We start from the raw sequence: 24,198 nt of genomic DNA, 5'->3' as shown, positions 1-24,198 counted from the left end.
GGATAGGTGAAGGCAAGGGTTCGACTTTGTGGTTTAGACAAAAATCAGTCATATCTGATCAGCGATTTGTCCAATGAAATCTCTCAGGATGTCAAAATGCTAATGCAAATAGTTAAGTGACTCAAACCTGCAACTGAACTCTTAAAAGTCTTGAATCCTAACATTATTCAGGTTAATATACCTCAATGTAATAAAATTACTTATCAAGAACAACTAAACTATATTTTTGTGCTAGAGGTATATTGTATGATAACTATTATAGTGTGTATTTTGTTATTTAAATGTGTACGTTTACTGAGAGTAAATCTAAAGCTTGCATTGTGTACAGTAAATTGGTCTATTGAAACCTTATTCCATGAATTTTGTACACAGCCTACAAAAAGACACTAGATTACATAAGAAACCATTTTATTTGACAATCAAAATGTAAATACAGACAGGAATATTGAGCAGACAAGCACAAGTATGTTTTTATGAAGTTAGTCTCGAGTGAAATGTCTTTTTTTGTGAACAAAAGGGTATGAAGGCCTTTAATTCAGTTAGCACTAACTCAACTAACCATGGTCTTGACCAGCAATGGATAAATTGCATCAGGTGTGTTAGTGCTGGGCTGGAATAAAAGCCTGCACACCCTGTAGCTCTCCAGGACCATGGTAGGTGACCTATGTGTACTAGACGTTTGTGACTGAGGACCACTGGTCTAGGCGGCCTCATTGACCACAATGTCTCGCACTGCCTGGAAAGCCGCCACCATCGAACTCAATTGGATCTTCTCACTAGTTCCAGAGGCCAGCCGGTACCTAGAAGAATATTAGTAATCTTAATTTACATTTAAATCATTCAGCATACGCTGTTATCCAGAGGGACTTACGATGAGTAAGGTATACAATTTGATGGGTATATAACCACCATACTGAAGATATGAGCACTTACTCAATGTCTGCCAACTTGATAAGCAAGCCCATCCGAATGGCAGGAGGGAAGTCCACTGTAAGAAATCAACAGACACGGTTATTATACAGCACAGAAGTGTAAAAATCTCTCAAAACATGCACCATAAAATGAACAGGTGTAACGCCGTGACTTTGATCTTAGAGTTGAGTCGACCCCCCCACATCTTCTGACCAGGAAGGACCCCTTATCCTTCCAATCTGCATCTACAATCTACACAGAACTGAGGCGTCGACCAATCTCCACAAGTCACAGGAGACACCTCTACATGGAGGAAAAAAAAGGAGACACCTCTCTCCATGGGGGAGGAGAGGAGACACCTCTCCATTGGGGGAAAAAAAGGAGACACCTTTCTCCATGGGGGAGGAGAGGAGACATCTCCATGGGGGAGGAAAGGAGAAAACTCTCCATGGGGGAGAAAGACCCCCATTGTTCTTCAATGGCTTCACCTCACACCAGGAAGTCACCCAGCTAAGAAGCAAGCCTTCTTCCTCATCTTCCTCCTTTTCAAAACGAGATTACAGACTACCGTCAAATGGCTGCAGTTTGAATGTCAAAGGAATTAGCATCAGTGGAGGCTGCCCCAAATGGTTCCCAATCAATGGAAGGCCATTCACGTTCACACAATAAAGAGATGTTGCAGAGAGTAGGCCCTGGGACCGCTGCTACAGTGAAGACACACATTTATAAAAACCTTAAAATTCTCTTTTACCAAATGATACAGAGTGCCGAGGAGTATCTCTGATATCCAGTGGTCCCAATTTGATTGTGTAATCATGTTACAGTATGGCTTTCACTTTGCTTTGTGTCATGAATTTCAGATTATTAACATGTCAATGTTAGTATCTACGGAACCACAAGGAAAGGACGAACATCGAAACAGGTTTTGTGACTGCACAAAGAAAGTAGACTGTTATGGGCATCATTCTTTATGAACACAACCTAACTCAGCCACACCTTCTTTCACACTTGGACTCAAGTGGGCTAAAGCTCGGCCAATCAGACTATAACACAGATAAGTATACCAGCTGCTTGCATTACTGTCTTCGAATGCATTGGTGGCAATCTCATTATTCTACGTATTGATAAATTAACTGCAGTTTTTATTACTAATAGATCATTAGATTTGATGAAGTACCACAGACAAGCACTTCCCTCCAACTCCTTTTAAATCTAGGCCTCTGCATGCTCCTTTTAAATCTAGGCCTCTGCATGCTCCTTTTAAATCTAGGCCTCTGCATGCTCCTTTTAAATCTAGGCCTCTGCATGCTCCTTTTAAATCTAGGCCTCTGCATGCTCCTTTTAAATCTAGGCCTCTGCATGCTCCTTTTAAATCTAGGCCTCTGCATGCTCCTTTTAAATCTAGGCCTCTGCATGCTCCTTTTAAATCTAGGCCTCTGCATGCTCCTTTTAAATCTAGGCCTCTGCATGCTCCTTTTAAATCTAGGCCTCTGCATGCTCCTTTTAAATCTAGGCCTCTGCATGCTCCTTTTAAATCTAGGCCTCTGCATGCTCCTTTTAAATCTAGGACTCTGCATACTCCTTTTGCCAAGTTTTGCATCCGTGCTTCTCTAGCATTACCTTCAGGTAGCTGAATGCGTTGCTAAAAATCACTACCCAATTTCTGTATTCCATTCAGGAAACCCCATTCCTTTATTCTGTATCATTTTACTGTTATATAAGAAGTGACATCTCTAATATACGGCACAGAAGTGTACCAATACGGCACAGAAGTGTACCAAATCCCTCAAAAAATATGTCATTGCATCATAAAATGTATCAATGCTATAATTCACATGCCCTCTATGGTAACGCCTGATGAATCTGCCAAGACAGCTTAGTGAGAACAGGAACACATAACTTCAGAAATAAGAAAACAGGCATTCACTGTCAGGCTAAAACGTTGCAGTAGTGATGCGTGCCACACTTAACACTGGCAAGCCATTCATTCTACAATGAGAACACTGGCAGCCATGGCAACCGCGAGGGGTCTCCCGGGAAACCAGAGGAAGAAAACATCACTATGCAGTTCGCTCTCCTAGTAGCTCGCCTCTCATATAATGTGCTGTATGAAGTCCGTTTAGAATAGATCTACCGACTATAGATAGATAGATAAGATAGATAAATAAAAGTAAGCTAGGCCCTGCCCGGCCAGACAATATTTTCTTTAAAGTCCATAATCTAGTATATAATTCACACATGGAAAGACCCCGACAATTAACACATTTTCAAAAATACAGCTTCAGACTTTGGGGATACAGTGATTGTACCTGTGATGCATTCAATGGAAATACCCATCCCATACAGTATGGAAATCTCTATAACCACGGCAGTGTACAGGTTTACTGCCTCCAGTCCAGTCCTTACCTCTGTGGATCAGTAGGTGGACCTCAGTCAGGATGTCATGCAGGGCTAGGCCTTTCAGCGTCTTCAGCTGGAGAATCTCTGTGGATCAGAAGCTAAGGAACATCTCTCAATATCAAGGATGGGATTTGTCCTTCAGTATAATTCCAGGAATTCATGATATTCTGACATGATCCTCTATATATCCATACATACCCGGAAACTGACATACAGTATCATCACTTAGCCAACTTTCAGATGTCATTTTGTCCTGATCCCACACAGGGGTGAGATTCTTCCTGATTAAATCAGGAATTTGTGCTTTCCTGACATGATCCTCTATTCATAGGCTACATCACTGAAATTAACTTTTTATACCGACCTAATAACATCCCTGCAAAATACACCACCCCAAGGCATTCAGAGCCACTTCCTAGAAGAGGTAGAAACACCAAGGCATTCAGAGCCACTTCCTAGAAGAGGTAGACGCTACAGAGTACAAGTTGTCTTCATATACCACATATTGGAGATATTATGCTAATTTGAGATGGCTATTTAGCCATTTCTAGATACTACAGTACTGTATGTAGACATCATACATTGGCGATATTGTGTTATTTGAAAGAGCTGCTTTGGCAATACATAAACAAACCATTGTTGGGGGGGAAAAAAACGAGCCATTTGCTTGTTGAAAAGAGTAGGCTAAACATAACTTGTGGTAATAGATATATATCGTTGTAATACATATGGTTGTGGGAGAGAATAAAGGATACGGTTGTAAGCGGAGGTGAAGTCCTTGTTTAGCGACCAGTCCAGGATGTTGGCGATATCGGATCGTAGTGGGTGACCAGTGCAGGTGTACACATTATCCTCGGTGACCTTCCCATATGCCATGCTGGTGCTCTGAGAAATACATGGGAAAGGACTCAGTCAGTCATTAGAAATAACAAAAAGAAATCAACCATAAGGAGTGTACTCAGAATCTGGCCACCGATATGGAAAATCCAGATCAGTTGCAGTTTTTTTAAACAGCATACACTGAAACAAAATATAAAACACAACATGTAAAGTGTTGGTCCCATGTTTCATGATTTGAAATAAAAGAACCCAGAAATTGTCCATCCACACAAAAAGCTTATTTCCCTCAAATGTTGTACACAAATTAGTTTACATCCCTGATAGTGAGCATTTCTCCTTTGCCAAGATATCCATCAACCTGACAGCCGTGGCATATCAAGAAGTTGATTAAACAGCATGATCATTACACAGGTGCACCTTGTGCTGGAGACAATAAAAGGCCTAAAATGTGGGGGGATTCCCTGTAGCTCAGTTGGTAGAGCATGGTTTTTGCAACGCCAGGGTTGTGGGTTCGATTCCCACGGGGGGCCAGCACAGAAAAAAAAAAATGTATGGAATTGTATGAAATGTATGCATTCACTACTGTAAGTCGCTCTGGATAAGAGCGTCTGCTAAATGACTAAAATGTAAAATGTAAATGTGCAGTTTTGTCACACAACACAATGCCACAGATGTCTCAAATGTTGAAGGAGCATGCAATTGGCATGCTGACTGCAGGAATGTCCACCAGAGCTGTTACCAGATAATTTAAAGTATATTTCTCTAACATTAGCCGCCCAAACGTTGTTTAAGAGAATTTGGCAGTACGTCCATTTCGGCCTCACAACCGCAGACTCTTGTATGGCATCGTGTAGGCGAGCGGTTTGCTGATGTCAACGTTGTGAACAGAGTGCTTCATGTCGGCAGTGGGGTTGTGGTATGGGCAGGCATACGCTGCAGACAACGAACACAATTACATTTTATCGATGGCAATTTGAATGCACAGAGATACCGTGATGAGATCCTGAGGCCCATTGTCATACCATTCATCCGCCGCCATCACCTCATGTTTCAGCATGATAATGCACAGCCCCATGTCACAAGGATCTGTACACAAATCCTGGAAGCTGATAATGTCCCAGTTCTTCCATGGCCTGCATACTCACCAGACATGTCACCCATTGAGCATGTTTGGGATGTGTACGACAGCGTGTTCCAGTTCTCGCCAATATCCAGCAACTTTGCGTAGCCATTGAAGAGGAGTGGGTCAACATTCCACAGGCCACAATCAACAGTCTGATCAACTCTATGTGAAGGAGATGTGTTGAACTGCATGAAGCAAATGGTAGTCACACCAGATACTGACTGGTTTTCTGATCCACGCCCCAACAGATGCATAACTGTATTCCCAGTCATGTGAAATCCATAGATTATGGCCTAATGAATATATTTAAATTGACTGATTACCTTATATGAACTGTAACTCAGTAAAATCTTTGAAATGGTTACATGTTGCGTTTATATATATTTGTTCAGTATAGATATGTAGTTTTTTTTATCAATAACATTGCAGCTGTGTTCATCTTCTGTTAACTTCCAAGGCTTTGTGAAATTCAGACAACTGCTTGTTGACTGCCCATTGGTCCTGGTGTGAATGTTCATGTGGTCTGAACCTACCTAACCAGTTGAATACAATCAACCATTATTCAGCAGGCCAATAAGTATGCTAAATTGTGAGCCTGTGAGGCCAGTATAATGGCTACAGGAAGAGTCATGTAATATATAGTGTACCAAACGATATCAAATACATTTTTATTTGTCACGTGCTGAATACAACAGGTGTAGCAACATTTTTTCACCTTACAGTGAAATGCTTACTTACAAGCCCTTAACCAACAATACAGTAAAACAAAAAATGTACAAAAAAAAAAGAAATAAAAGTAACAAATAATTAAAGAGCAGTATCAAAATTGGTGCCCACCACTAGCAAATACATTTAGACCAGCAATAAAAACTCAACACTGTGATGCAATTAATCACATTTAGCTACACATCGGTAGCACTTTCTCCATACCTGCAGTATGTTGAGGGATCTTCTCATGTCTCCCGATGATAGGGTCACAATAGCTTTCATTCCATCTGGAGTTACATCAATGCTGCAGGGACAAGAGCAGACATTGATTAAAAGGCAATAATAAAACCCAGCAGACATTAGTCTCAAGTAAGTTTCTAGTTTTACTTCTCACATGTACAAGTACAGTGTAATGCTTAACTTGCAAGCCCTTAAAAACAGTTTAACAACAAAAAAAACAGAAGAAATAAGAGATAAAAAATAATAATAATGTATCAGAAGAATGTAAGCTATATACAGGGTCAGTGCCAGTACCAAATTCCTTAAGGAACACAGTGATCTACACTCTGAAGCCCCCGACCCCCCACTCACCTCCCCCGACCCCCACTCACCTCCCCCGACCCCCAGGCCCCACTCACCTCCCCCGATCCCCACTCAACTCCCCCGACCCCCAGGCCCCACTCACCTCCCCGACCCCCACTCACCTCCCCCGACCCCCAGGCCCCACTCACCTCCCCCGACCCCCAGGCCCCACTCACCTCCCCCGACCCCCACTCACCTCCCCCGACCCCCAGGCCCCACTCACCTCCCCCGACCCCCACTCACCTCCCCCGACCCCCAGGCCCCACTCACCGCCCCCCAGGCCCCACTCACCTCCCCCGACCCATTAACTCCTGAGCCCCCTCACCTCTCCTGCTGGATAACAAACTCCAGCCTGGGTATCATCTGGTCCTGAGACAGGGGTCCAAAGCGGAACCTGGTGCAGCGAGACTGCAGGGCTGGGATGATCTTAGACAGGTAGTTACAAATCAAACAGAACCTGGTGTTCTCTGTGTACTTCTCAATGACTGTAGGAGAGGAAGAGAGAGGTAGAGGGGGAAAAGAGAGATAGAAGAGAGAGGTAGGGGGGAAGAGAGAGGCAGAGAGGGAAGAGAGAGGTAGCAATAGGAGTAGAGACCGGCAGGGAGAAATGGATGTCAATGATTTGACGTTCAGTGGGCATATGCTCATTAAAATATTGTAATGTAGAATATAAAATGTGAACTGTTAAATCAATGGCATCTATTACAAGCAATTGTAGCACATGAATATTCTAAATAGTCAGGCTAATATGCGGTACCCCTCCCAAATGTATTTAACATTTGCTTGTTGTCTCATGTCCCATGTTACAGCAAGCAGATCTTTTCATCAGTGAGAATTACTGGTTAGCTCGCAGGCAGCTCATTTGGCCAGTTGGTACACAGCAGGTGAACAACTCAAAACAGATGGTTACCTCGCCGCAAAGCATTCTGGGCATCCCGGGTCATGGCATCAGCCTCATCCAGTATCACCAACTTGAAACCCTTCCTGGAAGACAAAGAAAAATAAATAAACACTAATTTTGTCAATTGCAGTCAGGGTTGTCTAAGGACATGGGTACTTGCAATCCTCTTTTGTGTTCCTTGTCCTCGCTGAAAAGACTGGGAGCCTGATTGCAATATGGTAGACAACTACTGGTAGATAAGAGACCTACTTCTCTATAAATACAGACCTGTCAGTGACTGCAAGGAAACAGAACCTTTTGAAGTATTATTCGTTATTGTCATACTTGAATATGGTCCTGGTGCTGGCAAAACTCAGGATGGGTCCGCGTACAACATCGATACCTCTGTCGTCTGACGCATTAAGCTGCAAATAAATAAATGTATGCATTATTGATGCACCCGAGAACAGTTATGCATGCCGCACACTAACATTGAATGTTAAGAATCAATATTGCTCACTGGAAAACATGACAACCCTCAAGTGCAGTGTTATGAGCACAGCATTTGTCTTTGATAATTCTACATCTCAGGGCTGAGTTGGTACGTACCTCCAGGACCATAGCGTTGAACTCCTTCTCCTTGTAGAGCTGCTTGGCAGAGGCTAGAACAGTAGATGTTTTCCCTGTGCCTGGGGGTCCATAGAACAAGAGATGTGGCAGCCTGTCCTCACTGATAAATTTCTGGACTGAAAAGAGAAAAGGATTGGTTCCGACAAATATGTTGTTACATATGCACTCATGCAACAACAACAAAAAACACAACTATAGTTCATTTGAGCATGAAAACATTATTTTGAATACATTCACTTGACCATACATTTGAAATGAATTGTTGTTGGAATGGGTCAGGGTTTCTACAGCAGCAGTTCCATCCCTGTTGTTTCAAAGACTGAAAAAAAAAAACATACTTACTGGTGCTTAATATGTCCTTGTGAGAAATCAAGTCATCTAGGGTCTGTGGCCTGTATTTCTCAACCCTAAAATGAAAAATATAAAATGTCAGACAGCATCGCGCATGCGTGGCTACACTGTAAGCAGGGAAGAGGTGGTGTCCACGAACAATGCAACTAAAATACAAATCACAACACTTTGCTACACCGTATAGGCAGGGAAAACATATTAACACAATGATTGAAGTTTTGGAGGCTAATTAGGCCAGCTAACGTAGCTAGCTAGTTAGTTAGCAATCTTGCTGGCAAGAAATAAGCTAGTTATTTAGCTTGCATCTGACACCGGCTAGCTAGTGGACTCAATTTACCACGGCAAATTTCTTGACTGCAACGGTATCTTGCCAATCGATGCCATTTGAATCGATTCAATTTGTTCTCCAATTTTCACCAATATATTATCCAAATGGCGCGCTTTACTTCAACAAAACGTGCTTTACATTACGATACACAGTTTACGGCAGGTTTGCAACCAATCGCATCCGTTGTTTTACTGTGGGCGGAGTCAAATGACTCTTTATAATATTTCGCGGCATGCTGCCATTTCCTTTTCCGTCGACGTTCCTCTCCAAGTAGCAGCTCTTCTTGTTCAGTCCGCAAAAGACAAAGAAACATGTCCGACGAAGGAAAACTTTTCGTCGGTGGCCTGAGCTTCGACACCACAGAGCAATCTCTTGCAGAAGCGTTCTCAAAGTATGGAAATATCTCTAAATGTGATGTCATCATGGACAGAGAAACAGGAAGGCCTCGTGGATTCGGCTTCGTAAAGTACGACAATCCCGAGGATGCGAAGGACGCTATGGATGCAATGAACGGCCAGTCTCTCGACGGCAGAACCATCCGTGTGAACGAGGCAGGCCAGGGCGGTGGTGGAGGTCGTGGAGGTGGCGGTGGATACAGAGGTTCCCGAGGTGGCGGTGGATACGGCGGTGGAGGTGGATATGGTGGAGGCGAGAGGAGTTACGGTGGTGGCGGAGGAGGCCGCAGCTATGGCGGAGAAGACCGAGGTTACGGAGGTGGTGGTGGTGGTGGATACAGGAGCGGTGGAGGCCGAGGCGGGTACTCCTCTGGTGGCGGATACAGGGACAATCAATAGGTTGGGCCCAGGAAGGCTACGGAGACCGTTCTAGGCCGGGGATCCTACAGAGACTGCTAGCTACAACAGTTAACGTTATGCTGCACACGAGTAAAACTCCGATTCAAGATCATCCCTTGGCTGGCTGTATTTAAAAGATGCGCTCCTCAAGAAATGTCCACGTGTTGTTGTTGACCGGATGACTTTTGTAGTCCTATTCTGTGTTTAATTAGCTAAGTTAGCTTGCTAGCTAGCTCGAGCGTCTTTCAATTTAGCCACGTGTGTCGGCCATTCATTTCCAAACCATGTGAAAAGTTCATGTTCTCTTGCCCAGTAACATTCCACCTTTGTACTTTCTGTTTGTATCCTCAACATTATTTTTTGTGTCAATTTTGGCTTTATGGAACCTATTAAACGATTTCTTTGGAAAAACAATCTCTCCTGAAGTTATTAGTGAACCAATTTTATCAATCCATAAAATGTATCGTGTTTGTGGTTGCTTTTATTCTGCCAAAGGCCTTTAAACGCGGCAATCCGCAGTTACAAACACAGGGCCACCCCCTCAGTACAAAACTGCAGTCTGGGTCGATATAACCACGCAAATTAAGACTAACTATATCGTAATTGTTTGGGGGAAGAAAAAAAGCATTTGAACTAAACTCATGAGGCATAACGTTAGTCAACAGTCGATGGGTACATATAATTTTACGATTCCAAAAAATGGATGTCGCAACTGCAGATTGCCCCGTAAGACTACGGTGTGTCGAAAGTCTTCATAAAATACTTTCGTTTGAACTAAATTCGCCCACAAACACGAATATAATAGTATTTATATAGCTAGCTATCTTAAATGACCGCGTTTTCACGGATTTAAGTATCTGATCGTACGGGACTGGATACGGAAGTAAAGCGGAAGCGGGCGTCGTTTTCGTGCAACTGAAAAGTGGTTTGCACTAGAGCGCACAGCCACAAAGTTAAAATGAGCTTTATCGTAAAGGCTCATGAAAATAAAAAGTCGCTTTTTGGTCTGAATTTAGGTATACGGTTATTAGTGTGGTTAAGATAATGCTAGGGTTTAAAACATTTGAAGATACATTGTAGAAATAGGCAGGATTTATGACTTTGTGTCTGTGGTAACTAGTGACGACCGCGTAATAACAAGAGGGCATATTTTATCAGTTTTCAGTTACACAACGAATGTCGAAGGCAGATACCAAGCCAGTCGTTTGCTTGTCATTTCAAAAAATATATCCTAATGCCAAAACAAAGGCTTCTAAAATTAAGAAATGAAGCCCTCTGTTCAAATCAAAGTTTATCGGTGGTATACGCAGTTTTGCAGATGTTATCGCAGGTGCAGCGAATTGCTTATGTTTCGAGCTCCCACAGTGCAGCAATATCAAGCAATACAATAATACACACATAATCCAAAAGAAAGAAATTAAGACATATCATAACGAGCAATACCAGTCTGGAATAGAAATAAATATATGAATGTGAATGGTGTGTATGGACAGTATGTAAATAGAAACGGTGTGTACAGCAGTAGTTATATAGGATGAGCCTTGACTAGAATACAGTATATACATATGAATTGGGTAAAACAGTATGTAAACATTATTAAAGTGACCAGTGTTCAATGACTATTCACATGGTTGTCGAGTGGCGCAGCGGTCTAAGTCACTGCATCCCAGTGCTTGAGGTGTCACTACAGACACCCTGGTTTGATTCCAGGCTGTATCACAACCGGCTGTGATTGGGAGTCCCATAGGGCGGCGCATAATCGTCCCAGTGTTTAGCCCGGGGTAAGCCGTCATTGTAAATAATAATTTGTCCTTAACAGACTTGCCTAGTTAAATAATGGTAAAAATATATATATAAAACATAGGGAAGCAGGGTAGAGTAGCAGGTGGTAGCCGGCTAGTGACAGTGTCTAAAGTTCAGGACAGGGTACTGGGCAGAGGCCGGCTAGTAACAGTGTCTAAAGTTCAGGACAGGGTACTGGGCAGAGGCCGGCTAGTGACAGTCCCTAAAGTTCAGGACAGGGTACTGGGCAGAGGCCGGCTAGTGACAGTCCCTAAAGTTCAGGACAGGGTACTGGGCAGAGGCCGGCTAGTGACAGTCCCTAAAGTTCAGGACAGGGTACTGGGCAGAGGCCGGCTAGTGACAGTCCCTAAAGTTCAGGACAGGGTACTGGGCAGAGGCCGTATAGTGACAGTGTCTAAAGTTCAGGACAGGGTACTGGGCAGAGGACGGCTAAGAGTTCAACATTTCCTGACAGAAAAGTAACCCCCACGGTTGATTTTTTGAAATTTTTCGTTTAGTTGTTCTCCATCGTTTTTTTCTGACAAATAAGTCATCTCTACTGCCATTTGGATTGTACAGAGAGGTAGGTAATCAGAATAGTATTTTGGGAAAACCTGACTCTTGGGAAATACATGCGAATGTAGCTTCTAATAGCACTTTCCTAGAAAACATGCTCTGCTTATCAAAAAGTCTGAGTGACATTTATCTGAAGGTTGTTTTTAATATAAAAAAATATTACAAATAAAAACCTAAATCAAGTGTTAGAACATGTCAGATATGACGTCTACACTAAATGAGACACGACTGAGTGCCACAAAAAGACATCAAAGAGAATGGTTGTTTTATTGTCGGTTTTGTCAGAATATTGTAGGCAGCTCACAGTATATAAGCCCTTATGATTGGTCATTATTGCCCTTATGATCACACACTGTACAACACATAGACTGTACAGTGTTTCTAGTGAACTCTAGAATAGGATCTGTGTGCAGTGTAGCCTATAGAAGCCAAACAGCTATATTTTTCATTCTGTCTTGACACACAAAGCACCAAGCCTGTTCAGTCCAGCAGTGAGACACAATAATGCTGCCTGTTGACACAGAGGAAATGTCCAAAATCTCTGGTTCCCCACCACCGGCCTCATTCAAGTTGACCCGCAGGTACAACACGAAATCTTTCCCCTGTTTATTTCACCCCACCAATAGAAGAGAAAATGCTGTCATAAAATAGGCTATAATTCAGTGAAAGATGTTGGCCCGGCCTACTCAGTGTCATTCAGCATTCTGTAATTTAATTTAGACAGACAGACAGACAACTGTTGCAGTTCATTTGGAGTATACAACCATAACACATGTAGCTATGGTTATTTTAGTGGTGTGTGTGTGCAAGATATCTACAAGTAGGCTTAAAAGGGCACATGTAAACAGAATAGCCTAAATGTATCTTTAAAACTATCCCAATTTTGTTCTCCGAAAAATGACCCAAAAAGTATTCAGACCCCTTGACTTTTTCCAAAAAATTTTACGTTACAGCCTTATTCTAAAATGGATTAAATAAAACATTTTCCTCATCAATCTACACACAGTACCCCATAATGACAAAGTGAAAACAGTTAAGACATTTTTGCAAATGTATATAAAAAAAATATATATTTACATAAGTATTCAGACCCTTTGCTATGAGACTCAGAATTAAGCTCAGGTGCATCCTGTTTCCATTGATCATCCTTGAGATGTTTTTACAACTTGATTGGAGTCCACCTGTGACAAATGAAATTGATTGGACATGATTTGGAAAGGCACACACATATCTATATAAGGTCGCACAGTTGACAGTGCACGTCAGAGCAAAAACCAAGCCCTGAGGTTGAAGGAATTGTCCGTAGAGCTCCGAGGCAGGATTGTGTCCAGGCACATATCTGGGGAAGGGTACCAAAAATGTTTTGTAGCATTGAAGGTCCCCAGGAACACAGTGGCCTCCATCATTCTTAAATGGAAGAAATTTAGAACCACCAAGCGGCTTCCTAGAGCTGGCCGCCCGGCCAAACTAAGCAATCGGGGGAAAAAGGGTCTTGGTCAGGGAGGTGACCAAGAACCCAATGGTCACTTTGACAGAGCTCCAGAGTTCCTCTGTGGAGATGGGAGAAACTTCCAGAAGGACAACCATCTCTTCAGCACTCCACCAATCAGGCCTTTATGGTGGAGTGGCCAGACAGAAGCCACTCCTCAGTAAAAGGAACATGACAGCCCACTTGGAGTTTGTCAAAAGTCACCTAAAGACTCTCAGACCATGAGAAACAACATTCTCTGCTCTGATGAAACCAAGATTGAACATTTTGGCCCGAATGCCAAGCATCACATCTGGAGAAAACCTGGCACCATCCCTATGGTGAAGCATGGTGGCAGCATCATGCTGTGGGGATGTTTTTCAGCGGCAGGGACTGGGAGACTAGTCAGGATCGAGGGAAAGATGAACGGAGTGAAGTACAGAGAGATCCTTGATGAAAACCTGCTCCATTGCACTCAGGACCTTCCAACAGGACAACAACCCTAAGCGCACAGCAAAGACAACGCAGGAGTGGCTTCGGTGCAAGTTTCTGAATGTCCTTGAGTGGCCCAGCCAGAGCCTGGACTTGAACCTGATTGAACATCTCTGGGGGGGACCTGAACATAGCTGAAGAAGACTCAAGGCTGTAATTGCTTTCAAAGGTGCTTCAACAAAATACTGAGTACTTTTACATGAATACTGATGTACTTTACTTAAGTAAATGTGATATTTACATTTTCTATTTATAAAAACATGCTTCTGCTTTGTCAATATCGGTTATTGTGTGTAGATTGGTGAGGGGATCTAATCTTAATCCATTTTAGAATAAGGCTGTAATTTAACAAAATGTGTAAAAAGTCCCGATAACACGTTAAAATGCTGATGATGGAGCATATCGATAACGGAGTTCAAACAGTGAACTCACTCTCACTGCACTGATGCACATAATCTCGCGATAACTCCTCCCCCACGCAGCATCACTCCACGGTGGTGCCTCTCCTCCCGCTGCTTCCGTGGGCGATGCGATCCCCTTGCTGTAGATTTGATTGACTGGAAACATGTCGGTGTGGTGGTGGGAGCGAAGGGAGACGGGGAGTACCTGTACCCAATCCACACAGCATCACCTTTAAAATTATTATATGACGATGCTTTCATTTAATGGATCCGTTTATGTTATTATTATGCGTTGGTTTTTTATTTGAAATGAATAAACAACGCTCAATGGATTTATTAGCTGAGGCTTGATTTTTGTTTGTGTTGTGGAGGTAGCCTACGCTATCTGCATATTGTGTTTGATGATATAGCCCTCAGCATCAGTACCAGGTTCAATCAGAAACACCTTGATGAACCACCACCAGGAAATACAAGGACTATTGCAATGGAGTCGCCTTTCACATAGATCACATCACATCTCATCTGTAAACCAATGTACATAACAGAATATACCACCACGTTTGCTGGCGTTTTGCAGGTCGCTTTATTACATGGAGTTTTTTCCACCTTTATTTTCTGAGTAGATTTTTTGTTGTTGAAGTACACATCAAAAAACGACCACTGCTCGCAAGCAATGGACGAGAAGAATATGACAAAAAGCGACGAGCAGCATCTGAGTTTGCAAAAAGCCTTGCAGCAGTGCGAGTTGGTGCAAAATATGATAGACATAAGCATTTCCAGCTTGGAGGGATTGAGGACCAAATGTGCCACATCTAACGACTTGACACAGAAAGAAATACGAACGCTGGAGGTAAGCAAAAGCACCAATTCCGTAGAATGAAAAAGGCTACGGCTGCGCTGAGGCTGCTAATCATGCATTTTGATCAAAATCACTGCTGGGTTGGTTGTCACGTCTATCATAGCCTATATCAACATCAATGTACATTATTCGATGTCGTTAAAATTGTTGACTATATCATTGGAATACTGTTTTTTCCCCCTTAAGTTATACAGCCAAGATGTGTTTTATGCAGTGTAATAAATGAAGAAAAAGCTAGCTGCAGTGAGCAGGCTGTTGTGGGCTTGCGCATTCTGCATGTGGTGAAAAGAAGGTGGTTTATTCAGCTTTCGAACTCTTCTCCATCAGAATTCTCCCTGAGAACGTTGAGGCCTAAACACTTTCTGTTTACGATTCAGCATCATTCTCATCATCATCATCATCATCATCAGTAATATGCTCTGCATATCATCAACTAGATTGCAACAACTGTTATGCAAGTGTGTATTAGTGAAATTGAGATCCGATTTAATTGGCCCACAGGGTATTCCATAAATTGCGTTATGTAATGGACATGATGTTATCCAAAGACAGTGTAATGTTTTTTTTGTTTTTTTGTATCAAAACATAGATTTGTTTGCCAAATGAATAAAATGGGGTCTGGATACTATGGGTACATTTCAGGTGCACTTAGGCCCTAAATGGTTTAAACCACACAGAGATTCCTGTGTATGTTACACAGGCGGGTGATTTTAAACGGAAGACATGTAAACAGAGGTCCGATGTGATGGGACTTGATGATGTGTGAGTAAAAAAGGGCACCATCATTATCCTCAACATGATGAGATGACATAGGCCTGTAATAGATGTACAATGAAGTTTTAGTAGCCACAGCTGGAGGAATAGCAGGCCTCTATATACTGTTTGTTTATTCATTTACTCAATCATGTAGTTTTCCCACTGATACAAGGAAAAAAATCCACATCTATGCCTCTCATATGGACTTGATATATATATATATAGGCACACCATTTTATAATATTTCGTAATTTTAAGGGATAAGTAGGCCTAGATGCTTGAGTTGAATTGAATTTCAGAGAGTAGATTGAAAACAAACACTACATTAGGCCCTATAGCTAGGACTACACTAGATTAGGCCCTATAGCTAGGACTACACTACATTAGGCCCTAAAGCTAGGACTACACTACATTAGGCCCTATAGCTAGGACTACACTACATTAGGCCCTAAAGCTAGGACTACACTACATTAGGCCCTATAGCTAGGACTACACTAGATTAGGCCCTATAGCTAGGACTACACTAGATTATGGCCACTTGTTAACTTAATAGTCTACCTGTTTGGGTGAATAGAACATGCTGAATAGATTCCCCATGTTACAATTATTTGATCTAACAAATGTTTACACACAGTGTATCGTTCCTCACTCCCTAGCTACCAACCAAAAACACCACTTTGAAATGGACGCCTAATAGTTTGACTCAGGGAAACTGTGCTGTGTCATGCAGGTACAGCATCTTCAGTCAGGAAAAACATGGCTGCACTCAAACTCTAAAAAGACATGTCTGCCATTGACATGTGGCCTTATGGCCCTGTTAAGTTAGGTGGTAGGTTTGCTGTATGTTTGCACATGCTGTCATGCACACTGTTTGGGCCTTCTGAGGCAGAGGGCACAGTACTAGACGATTGGGCAGTCATATTTGGTAACATTTTACATTATGTTGCTCTTCTTCCTGTGTAGTTTTAATAGCATTATATTAGCATGTTGTTATAATGTATTCATGGAGGGCCAAACATGGTCAAGCAGTTGCCTCTCACAGATTTTAGCCATGGCATGGGTCAGGCTGTTGATGTAAAAACAATTTTAATACATTTCATTTATTGATTGAGTATTTTGGACAAGGCCTTTAGATTAGATACATTTAAAGGTGCAATCTGCAATAGGTACATCCATTTTTGACTTTTAAATGAATGAAATATAACCATTGATTCTTGAAGAATATCATTTAGAAATGCCTCACGAGATTAGTTCAACTGTTGTATTCCATCAGAACCCAAAATAGAAACTTGTTTTACTCCAATGTTTGTAAACAATGTAATGTAAACAAACACAGTATAGCCTCAAAACATGGTTAAAATATCATGATATCATGGATGGTCAATCCTTGCATCTAAACTTTTGTTTGTCTATGAATTTGACAGTTACATTTCTGCAGCCTACCCCTTAGCTTTTTACACTAACAGTGGTGGGACATCATCTTTGGTATTGTTTGAACTGCAGATTGCCCCTTTAACTTGTCTTCTCCAGGCCGGATCAGGTTTCTGGCTTCATTGGCAGGTAACGTTGCACTTATAGTAGAATCATGCACTCGTTGCACCCCATAGTTTATTCATGATTTTTTACTTGCTGCACTTGTTGCATCTCCAACAAAGTCCTGTGTTACACAGACATATGCAATATTATAGAAACAACTATTTTCGAATGTGAAAGCGTCTGACCATTGCAACTGTGATATATGACTTTGTTTGTAAAATGTCCCCCTGCACAGTTCAAGACATTGAAAAGTGTGTTCTTATATCACAGGTTATTATGAGGGAGAAATTCAATATGAGGAACATGAGGAATTTTGGGTTCACTTTGATTTGCCAATTTTTGCACAAAAGAGCTGTCTTGACTTACTGTGCAATACTTGTTGAGGGACAGTTTAACTGTTGTTAAACAGAACATACAGTACTCTACAATGCAATACGCCTTAATTGATCCTTTTCCCTAGTTACAATGACCGACACCTTTTCCCTGGTTACAATGACCAACACCTTTTCCCTAGTTACAATGGCCAACACCTTTTCCCTAGTGCAGACAAAACATTTCTGACCCTACCATGGAAGCAGGTCAAATATCAGCTCTCCACACCCCAATGGTAACCATAACCTTCGGCTCAAAAAACACACTCACTAGCACCAGTGTGGAAAGACAACAACTTCCACACAAACCAGTGCTTACCTTTGCTTCTCTGGTTGCATTAGATGCTACTGTACTGTACTGACCCACTGTTTGCCATTCACCCCTTGATTAAATGAGCTGTATTGGACCTAGTCCGAGTTCTGAAAGTATTCAGACCCCTTCCCTTTTTCCACATTTTGTTAAGTCACAGCCTTATTCTAAAATGGATTTAAAAAAACAACATATCCTCATCAATCGACACACAATACCCCATAATGTCAAAGCCAAAACAGGTCCTTGAGATGTTTCTACAACTTGGAGTCCACCTGTGGTAAATTCAATTGATTGGACATGATTTGTAAAGGCACACACCTGTCTATATTAGGTCCCACAGTTGACAGTGCATGTCAGAGCAAAAATCAAGACATGAGGTAGAAGGAATTGTCCGTAGAGCTCAGAGACAGGATTGTGTCGAAGGCACAGATCTGGGGAAGAGTACCAAAAAGGGAGCGAAGGGCCTTAGTCAGGGAGGTGACCAAGAACCCGATGGTCACTTTGACAGAGCTCCAGAGTTCCTTTGTGGAGATGGGAGAACCTTCCAGAAGGACAACCATCTCTGCAGCACTCCACCAATCAGGCCTTTATGGTAGAGTGGCCAGACGGAAGCCACTCCTCAGTAAAAGGCACATGTCAGCGCGCTCTCTGTGACCATGAGAAACAAGATTCTCTGGTCTGATGAAACCAAGATTGAACTCTTTGGCCTGAATGGCAAGTGTCACATCTGGAGGAAACCTGGCACCATCCCTACGATGAAACATGTTGGTGGCTGCATCATGCTGTGGGGATGTTTTTCAGCAGCAGGGACTGGGAGACTAGTCAGGATCGAGGGAAAGATGAACGGACGAAGTACAGAGAGATATTTGATGAAAACTTGCTGCCAGAGAGAGCACTCATATGACAAAGCAATGAGAAAAAAAAACTAGCTATTTTAGAATAGGGCTGTAAAGTAAACTTATGGGCGATTCACTATATATATATATACACTCCCGTTCAAAGTTTGGGGTCACTTAGAGATTTCCTTGTTTTTGAAAGAAAAGCAATTTTTTCTGTGTATCAAAACAACACCAAATTTATCAGAAATACAGCATATTTTTTTACCTTTATTTAACTAGGCAAGTCAGTTAAGAACAAATTCTTATTTACAATGACAGCCTAGGAACAGTGGGTTAACTGCCTTGTTCAGGGGCAGAACGACAGATTTTTACCTTGTCATCTTAGGGATTCAATCTAGCAACCTTTCAGTTACTGGCCCAACGCTCTAACCACTAGGCTATGTAGACATTGTTAATGTTGTAAATGACTATTGTAGCTGGAAACGGCTGATTTTTTATGGAATATTAGGCATACAGAGGCCCACTATCAGCAACCATCACTCCTGTGTTCCAATGGCACATTGTGTTAGCTAATCCAAGTTTATCATTTTAAAAGACTAATTGATCATTAGAAAAACCTTTTGCAATTATGTTAGCACATCTGAAAACTGTTGTTACTGATTAAAGAAGCAATAAAACTGACCTTCTTTAGACTAGTATCTGGAGCATCAGCATTTGTGGGTTTGATTACAGGCTCAAAATGGCCAGAAACAAAGAACTTTCTTCTGAAACTCGTCAGTCTATTCTTGTTCTGGCCAGCATCCTGGAGTTGCCTCTTCACTGTTGACGTTGAGACTGGTGTTTTGCGGGTACTATTTAATGAAGCTGCCATTTGAGGATTTGTGAGGCATCTGTTTCTCAAACTAGACATTCTAATGTACTTGTCCTCTTGCTCAGTTGTGCACCGGGGCCTCTCACTCCTCTTTCTATTCTGGTTAGAGCCAATTTGCGCTGTTCTGTGAAGGGAGTAGTACACAGTGTTGTACGAGATATTCATTTTCTTGGCAATTTCTCACATGGAATAGCCTTTAGTTCTCAGAACAAGAATAATCTACAGGCCATTCAATTACAGGCCATTTTGAGCCTGTAATCGAACCCACAAATGCTGAAGCTCCAGATACTCAACTAGTCTAAAGAAGGCCAGTTTTATTGCTTCTTTAATCAGTAACAACAGTTTTCAGCTGTGCTAACATAATGGCAAAAGGGTTTTCTAATGATCAATTAGCCTTTTAAAATGATAAACTTGGAATAGCTAACACAACGTGCCATTGGAACACAGGAGTGATGGTTGCTGAAAATGGGCCTCTGTACGCCTATGTACAGTGGGGGAAAAAAGTATTTGATCCCCTGCTGATTTTGTACGTTTGCCCACTTACAAAGAAATGATGAGTCTATAATTTTAATGGTAGGTTTATTTGAACAGTGAGAAAGAATAACAACAAAAAAATCCTGAAAAACACATGTCAAAAATGTTATAAAAGGATTTGCATTTTAATGAGGGAAATAAGTATTTGACCCCTCTGCAAAACATGACTTAGTACTTGGTGGCAAAACCCTTGTTGGCAATCACAGAGGTCAGATGTTTCTTGTAGTTGGCCACCAGGTTTGCACACATCTCAGGAGGGATTTTGTCCCACTCCTCTTTGCAGATCTTCTCCAAGTCATTAAGGTTTTGAGGCTGACGTTTGGCAACTCGAACCTTCAGCTCCCTCCACAGATTTTCTATGTGATTAAGGTCTGGAGACTGGCTAGGCCACTCCAGGACCTTAATGTGCTTCTTCTTGAGCCACTCCTTTGTTGCCTTGGCTGTGTGTTTTGGGTCATTGTCATGCTGGAATACCCATCCACGACCCATTTTCAATGCCCTGGCTGAGGGAAGGATGTTCTCACCCAAGACTTGACGGTACATGGCCCCATCCATTGTCCCTTTGATGCGGTGAAGTTGTCCTGTCCCCTTAGCAGAAAAACACCCCCAAAGCATAATGTTTCCACCTCCATGTTTGACGGTGGAGAGGGTGTTCTTAGGCAACATTCCTCCTCCTCCAAACACGGCGAGTTGAGTTGATGCCAAAGAGCTCCATTTTGGTCTCATCTGACCACAACACTTTCATCAGTTGTCCTCTGAATCATTCAGATGTTCATTGGCAAACTTCAGACGGGCATGTATATGTATTCTTGAGCAGGGGGACCTTGCGGGCGCTGCAGGATTTCAGTCCTTCACAGCGTAGTGTGTTACCAATTGTTTTCTTGGTGACTATGGTCCCAGCTGCCTTGAGATCATTGACAAGATCCTCCCGTGTAGTTCTGGGCTGATTCCTCACCGTTCTCATGATCATTGCAACCCCACGAGGTGAGATCTTGCATGGAGCCCCAGGCCGAGGGATATTGACAGTTCTTTTGTGTTTCTTCCATTTGCGAATAATCGCACCAACTGTTGTCACCTTCTCGCCAAGCTGCTTGGCGATGGTCTTGTAGCCCATTCCAGCCTTGTGTAGGTCTACAATCTTGTCCCTGACATCCTTGGAGAGCTCTTTGGTCTTGGCCATGGTGGAGAGTTTGGAATCTGATTGATTGATTGCTTCTGTGGACAGGTGTCTTTTTTTACAGGTAACAAGCTGCGGTTAGGAGAACTCCCTTTATGAATGTGCTCCTAATCTCACCTCGTTATCTGTATAAAAGACACCTGGGAGCCAGAAATACTTATTTCCCTCATTAAAATGCAAATCATTTTCTAACATTTTTGACATGCGTTTTTCTGGATATTTTTGTTGTTATTCTGTCTCTCACTGTTCAAATAAACCTACCATTGAAATTATAGACTGATCCTTTCTTTATCAGTGGGCAAACGTACAAAATCAGCAGGGGATCAAATACGTTTTTCCTCCACTGTAGATATTCCATTAAAAATCAGCCGCTGATGTAACAGTGTGGGTTCCGTCCCTCTCTTCGCCCCAACCTGGGCTCGAACCAGGGACCCTTGCACACATCAACAACTGACACCCCACGAAGCATCGTTACCCATCGCGCCACAAAAGCCGCGGCCCTTGCAATGCAAGGGGAAACCCTACTTCAAGTCTCAAAGCGAGTGACATCACTGATTGAAACGCTATTAGCGCGCACCACCGCTAACTAACTAGCCATTTCACATCGGTTACACTGATAATGGGCCTTTGTACGCCTATGTAGATATTCCATTAAAACGCAGCCATTTCCAGCTACAATTGTCATTTACAACATTAACAATGTCTACACTGTATTTCTGATCAATTTGATGTTATTTTAACAAAAAAAGTGCTTTTCATTTAAAAAATAAGGACATTTCTAAGTGATCCCAAACTTTTGAACGGTAGTGTATATATCTACATTTTTTGAAACATGTTTTCTCTAAATAAGCTTTGTTGTACAATTAAAGGTCAAATACAGTCAGCAAATAATTGAATGAATTCAGAGTTCGTGAAGTTATACCTAGGCTGAATATATGCATTCCACAACCATATGACCCACTAATTGTTTAATTATTTTTATCAAAATAGTTGTAGCTGCTTTTTTTGTTGTTGCAATAATTACTGATCTGGCTATTAGGTCTGTCTATAAAAAATGCCATTTTTTTTGTTACCAATTTAACCGGAACCATGCATAATGCACATTCACTAATAATGTAGTAGGCATTATAGAAAATGAACACCAGTCTCACAACCTCTCTAGCACAAGCCCACATGCTAGTAAGTATCACGTTTAGCCAACTTGGATCTAGGTATAATTTCACAAGTTCTGAATTCAGTTAACAAGGCAAAACAGTTGAATTGTTATGAACACACCCTTCTGTCCGTCTCCCAATGGTTTGTTCAGCATGCTAGCCTGTCCGCTTTGTTCAGATGTTGAAATCAAGTGGCCAACAATATTTCTCAGAATGAGAACGAGTCGCCGATTCCTTATGTAATTGTTTCATACTTATTGCACATTCAATGAACAGACTAAATAGCTAGTACAACATTAGTTATTTGACTACAATGCTGCTGGAGATACATGGTACCGTAAAAACTGAGCGTTCATTTTCCAGAATGAATGTTCATTGGTATACCGTTTTAGTAGTGTCTGCTCTGTTCGAAATTTGAGGAGTTCAAACATACAGGGTATCGTTAGAAAGGTAAACTTCTCCTCTATTACAGTAAAATAATGTCTCAATGTGTGTTGGTGTCCATATGACCAATTCTGTTGGACCAAACCTCAAAAGCAAATAGCAAGTGGAAAACATTTGTCAGAGAGGAAGAAGTGATCTCTCATCTTTGTTGTTGGGAGTGGTAGAGGGAGGGGCTTGGGAGAAAGAGGCGAAGCGCGCCAAAATCTGTCCAAAATAAAACCAATGCGTTTCTATGCGCTTATTTTGAACCTATTGTCGCCTGTCTTCCCGGCTTTGGGACAACGACTCCCATTGTTAGGGCGGAGACATGAGCATCTCGTCATTATATCCAGATCTCTGGTGTAAATGGGAAGGTGAACAGCATAGAAGGAGCGAACGGGACTAGTTCAAAAAGACAACATAAACGTGGACATAAACGCTCATAAAAACTAGAAATACAAAAAAAAGTCGATTCTGCGATACAGGCGCAAAAACATACATTCGAATTAATTCGATATTTTTCGCCCAGCCCTAGTTAATTTGTAAACATATTTTGTCTTCATTTTAAGCCTAACATTTCAAATCAAATGTTATTGGTCACGTACACATATTTAGCAGATGTTATTGCGGGTGAAGTGACATGCTTGTGTTCCTAGCTCAAACAGTGAAGTAATATCTATCAATTCACAACAATACACACATAAAAGTGAAATAATGGAATTAAGAAATATATAAATATTAGGACGAGCAATGTCGGAGTGGCATTGATCAAAGTACAGTAGAATAGAATACAGTATATACATATGAAATGAGTAAAGCAGCATGTAAACATTATTAATAAAGTGACCAGTGATTCCATGTCTGTGTAAATAGGGCAGCAGCCTCTTTGGTGCAGGCTTGAGTAACCGGGTGGTAGCCGGCTAGTCAAGAAGCTATACATGCTGTCGCAGGGCGTCCATTTAGACTGCTAGCTGGCTGCAATAATTTAATTACTTGTTCAGTAATTAAAGTTGGAAATTCAAACATTGCAGATTGTAAAATGAATGTGCAATACAACATCATACTAATCAGCTACCAATTGTTTTATATAGGGTAACA

General features: G+C 41.8%; 3 protein-coding genes across 5 annotated transcripts in view; 2 read left to right on the top strand and 1 right to left on the bottom strand.

Moving 5' to 3' along the window:
* Positions 1–394: 394 nt before the first annotated feature.
* LOC100196545 (replication factor C (activator 1) 5) lies at positions 395–8,878 on the bottom strand. The gene is made up of 11 exons (NM_001141574.1): positions 8,764–8,878; positions 8,418–8,482; positions 8,055–8,191; positions 7,791–7,870; positions 7,476–7,549; positions 6,891–7,050; positions 6,206–6,287; positions 4,068–4,197; positions 3,319–3,396; positions 934–988; positions 395–800 (listed from the first exon to the last, which is right to left on the bottom strand). Exons 1-11 carry the CDS (start codon positions 8,808–8,810, stop codon positions 701–703), a joined length of 1,008 nt encoding a protein of 335 aa, NP_001135046.1. The 5' UTR covers positions 8,811–8,878; the 3' UTR covers positions 395–700.
* Positions 8,879–9,018: 140 nt separating this feature from the next.
* Positions 9,019–9,959, top strand: LOC100136385 (hyperosmotic glycine rich protein). The gene is given in 2 exon segments (NM_001123544.1): positions 9,019–9,487; positions 9,490–9,959. Coding segments are annotated over 2 exon segments (615 nt in total). The 5' UTR covers positions 9,019–9,065; the 3' UTR covers positions 9,683–9,959.
* Positions 9,960–14,401: 4,442 nt separating this feature from the next.
* The window catches only part of LOC106579819 (kinase suppressor of Ras 2), a 122,932-nt gene continuing 113,135 nt past the window's right edge, over positions 14,402–24,198 (top strand). For all 3 annotated transcript variants that reach the window (XM_082966147.1, XM_082966148.1, XM_082966146.1), the window contains exon 1: positions 14,402–15,117. In XM_082966147.1, the coding sequence (XP_082822273.1) occupies positions 14,941–15,117 (177 nt within the window). In that variant the 5' untranslated portion in view covers positions 14,402–14,940. The remainder of the gene's footprint in view (positions 15,118–24,198) is intronic.

This window comes from Salmo salar, chromosome 20, assembly GCF_965601325.2.
Source record: "Salmo salar chromosome 20, fSalSal1, whole genome shotgun sequence".
NCBI classification, from domain to species: domain Eukaryota; kingdom Metazoa; phylum Chordata; class Actinopteri; order Salmoniformes; family Salmonidae; genus Salmo; species Salmo salar.
This window is presented reverse-complemented; position numbering and strand designations above follow the sequence as displayed.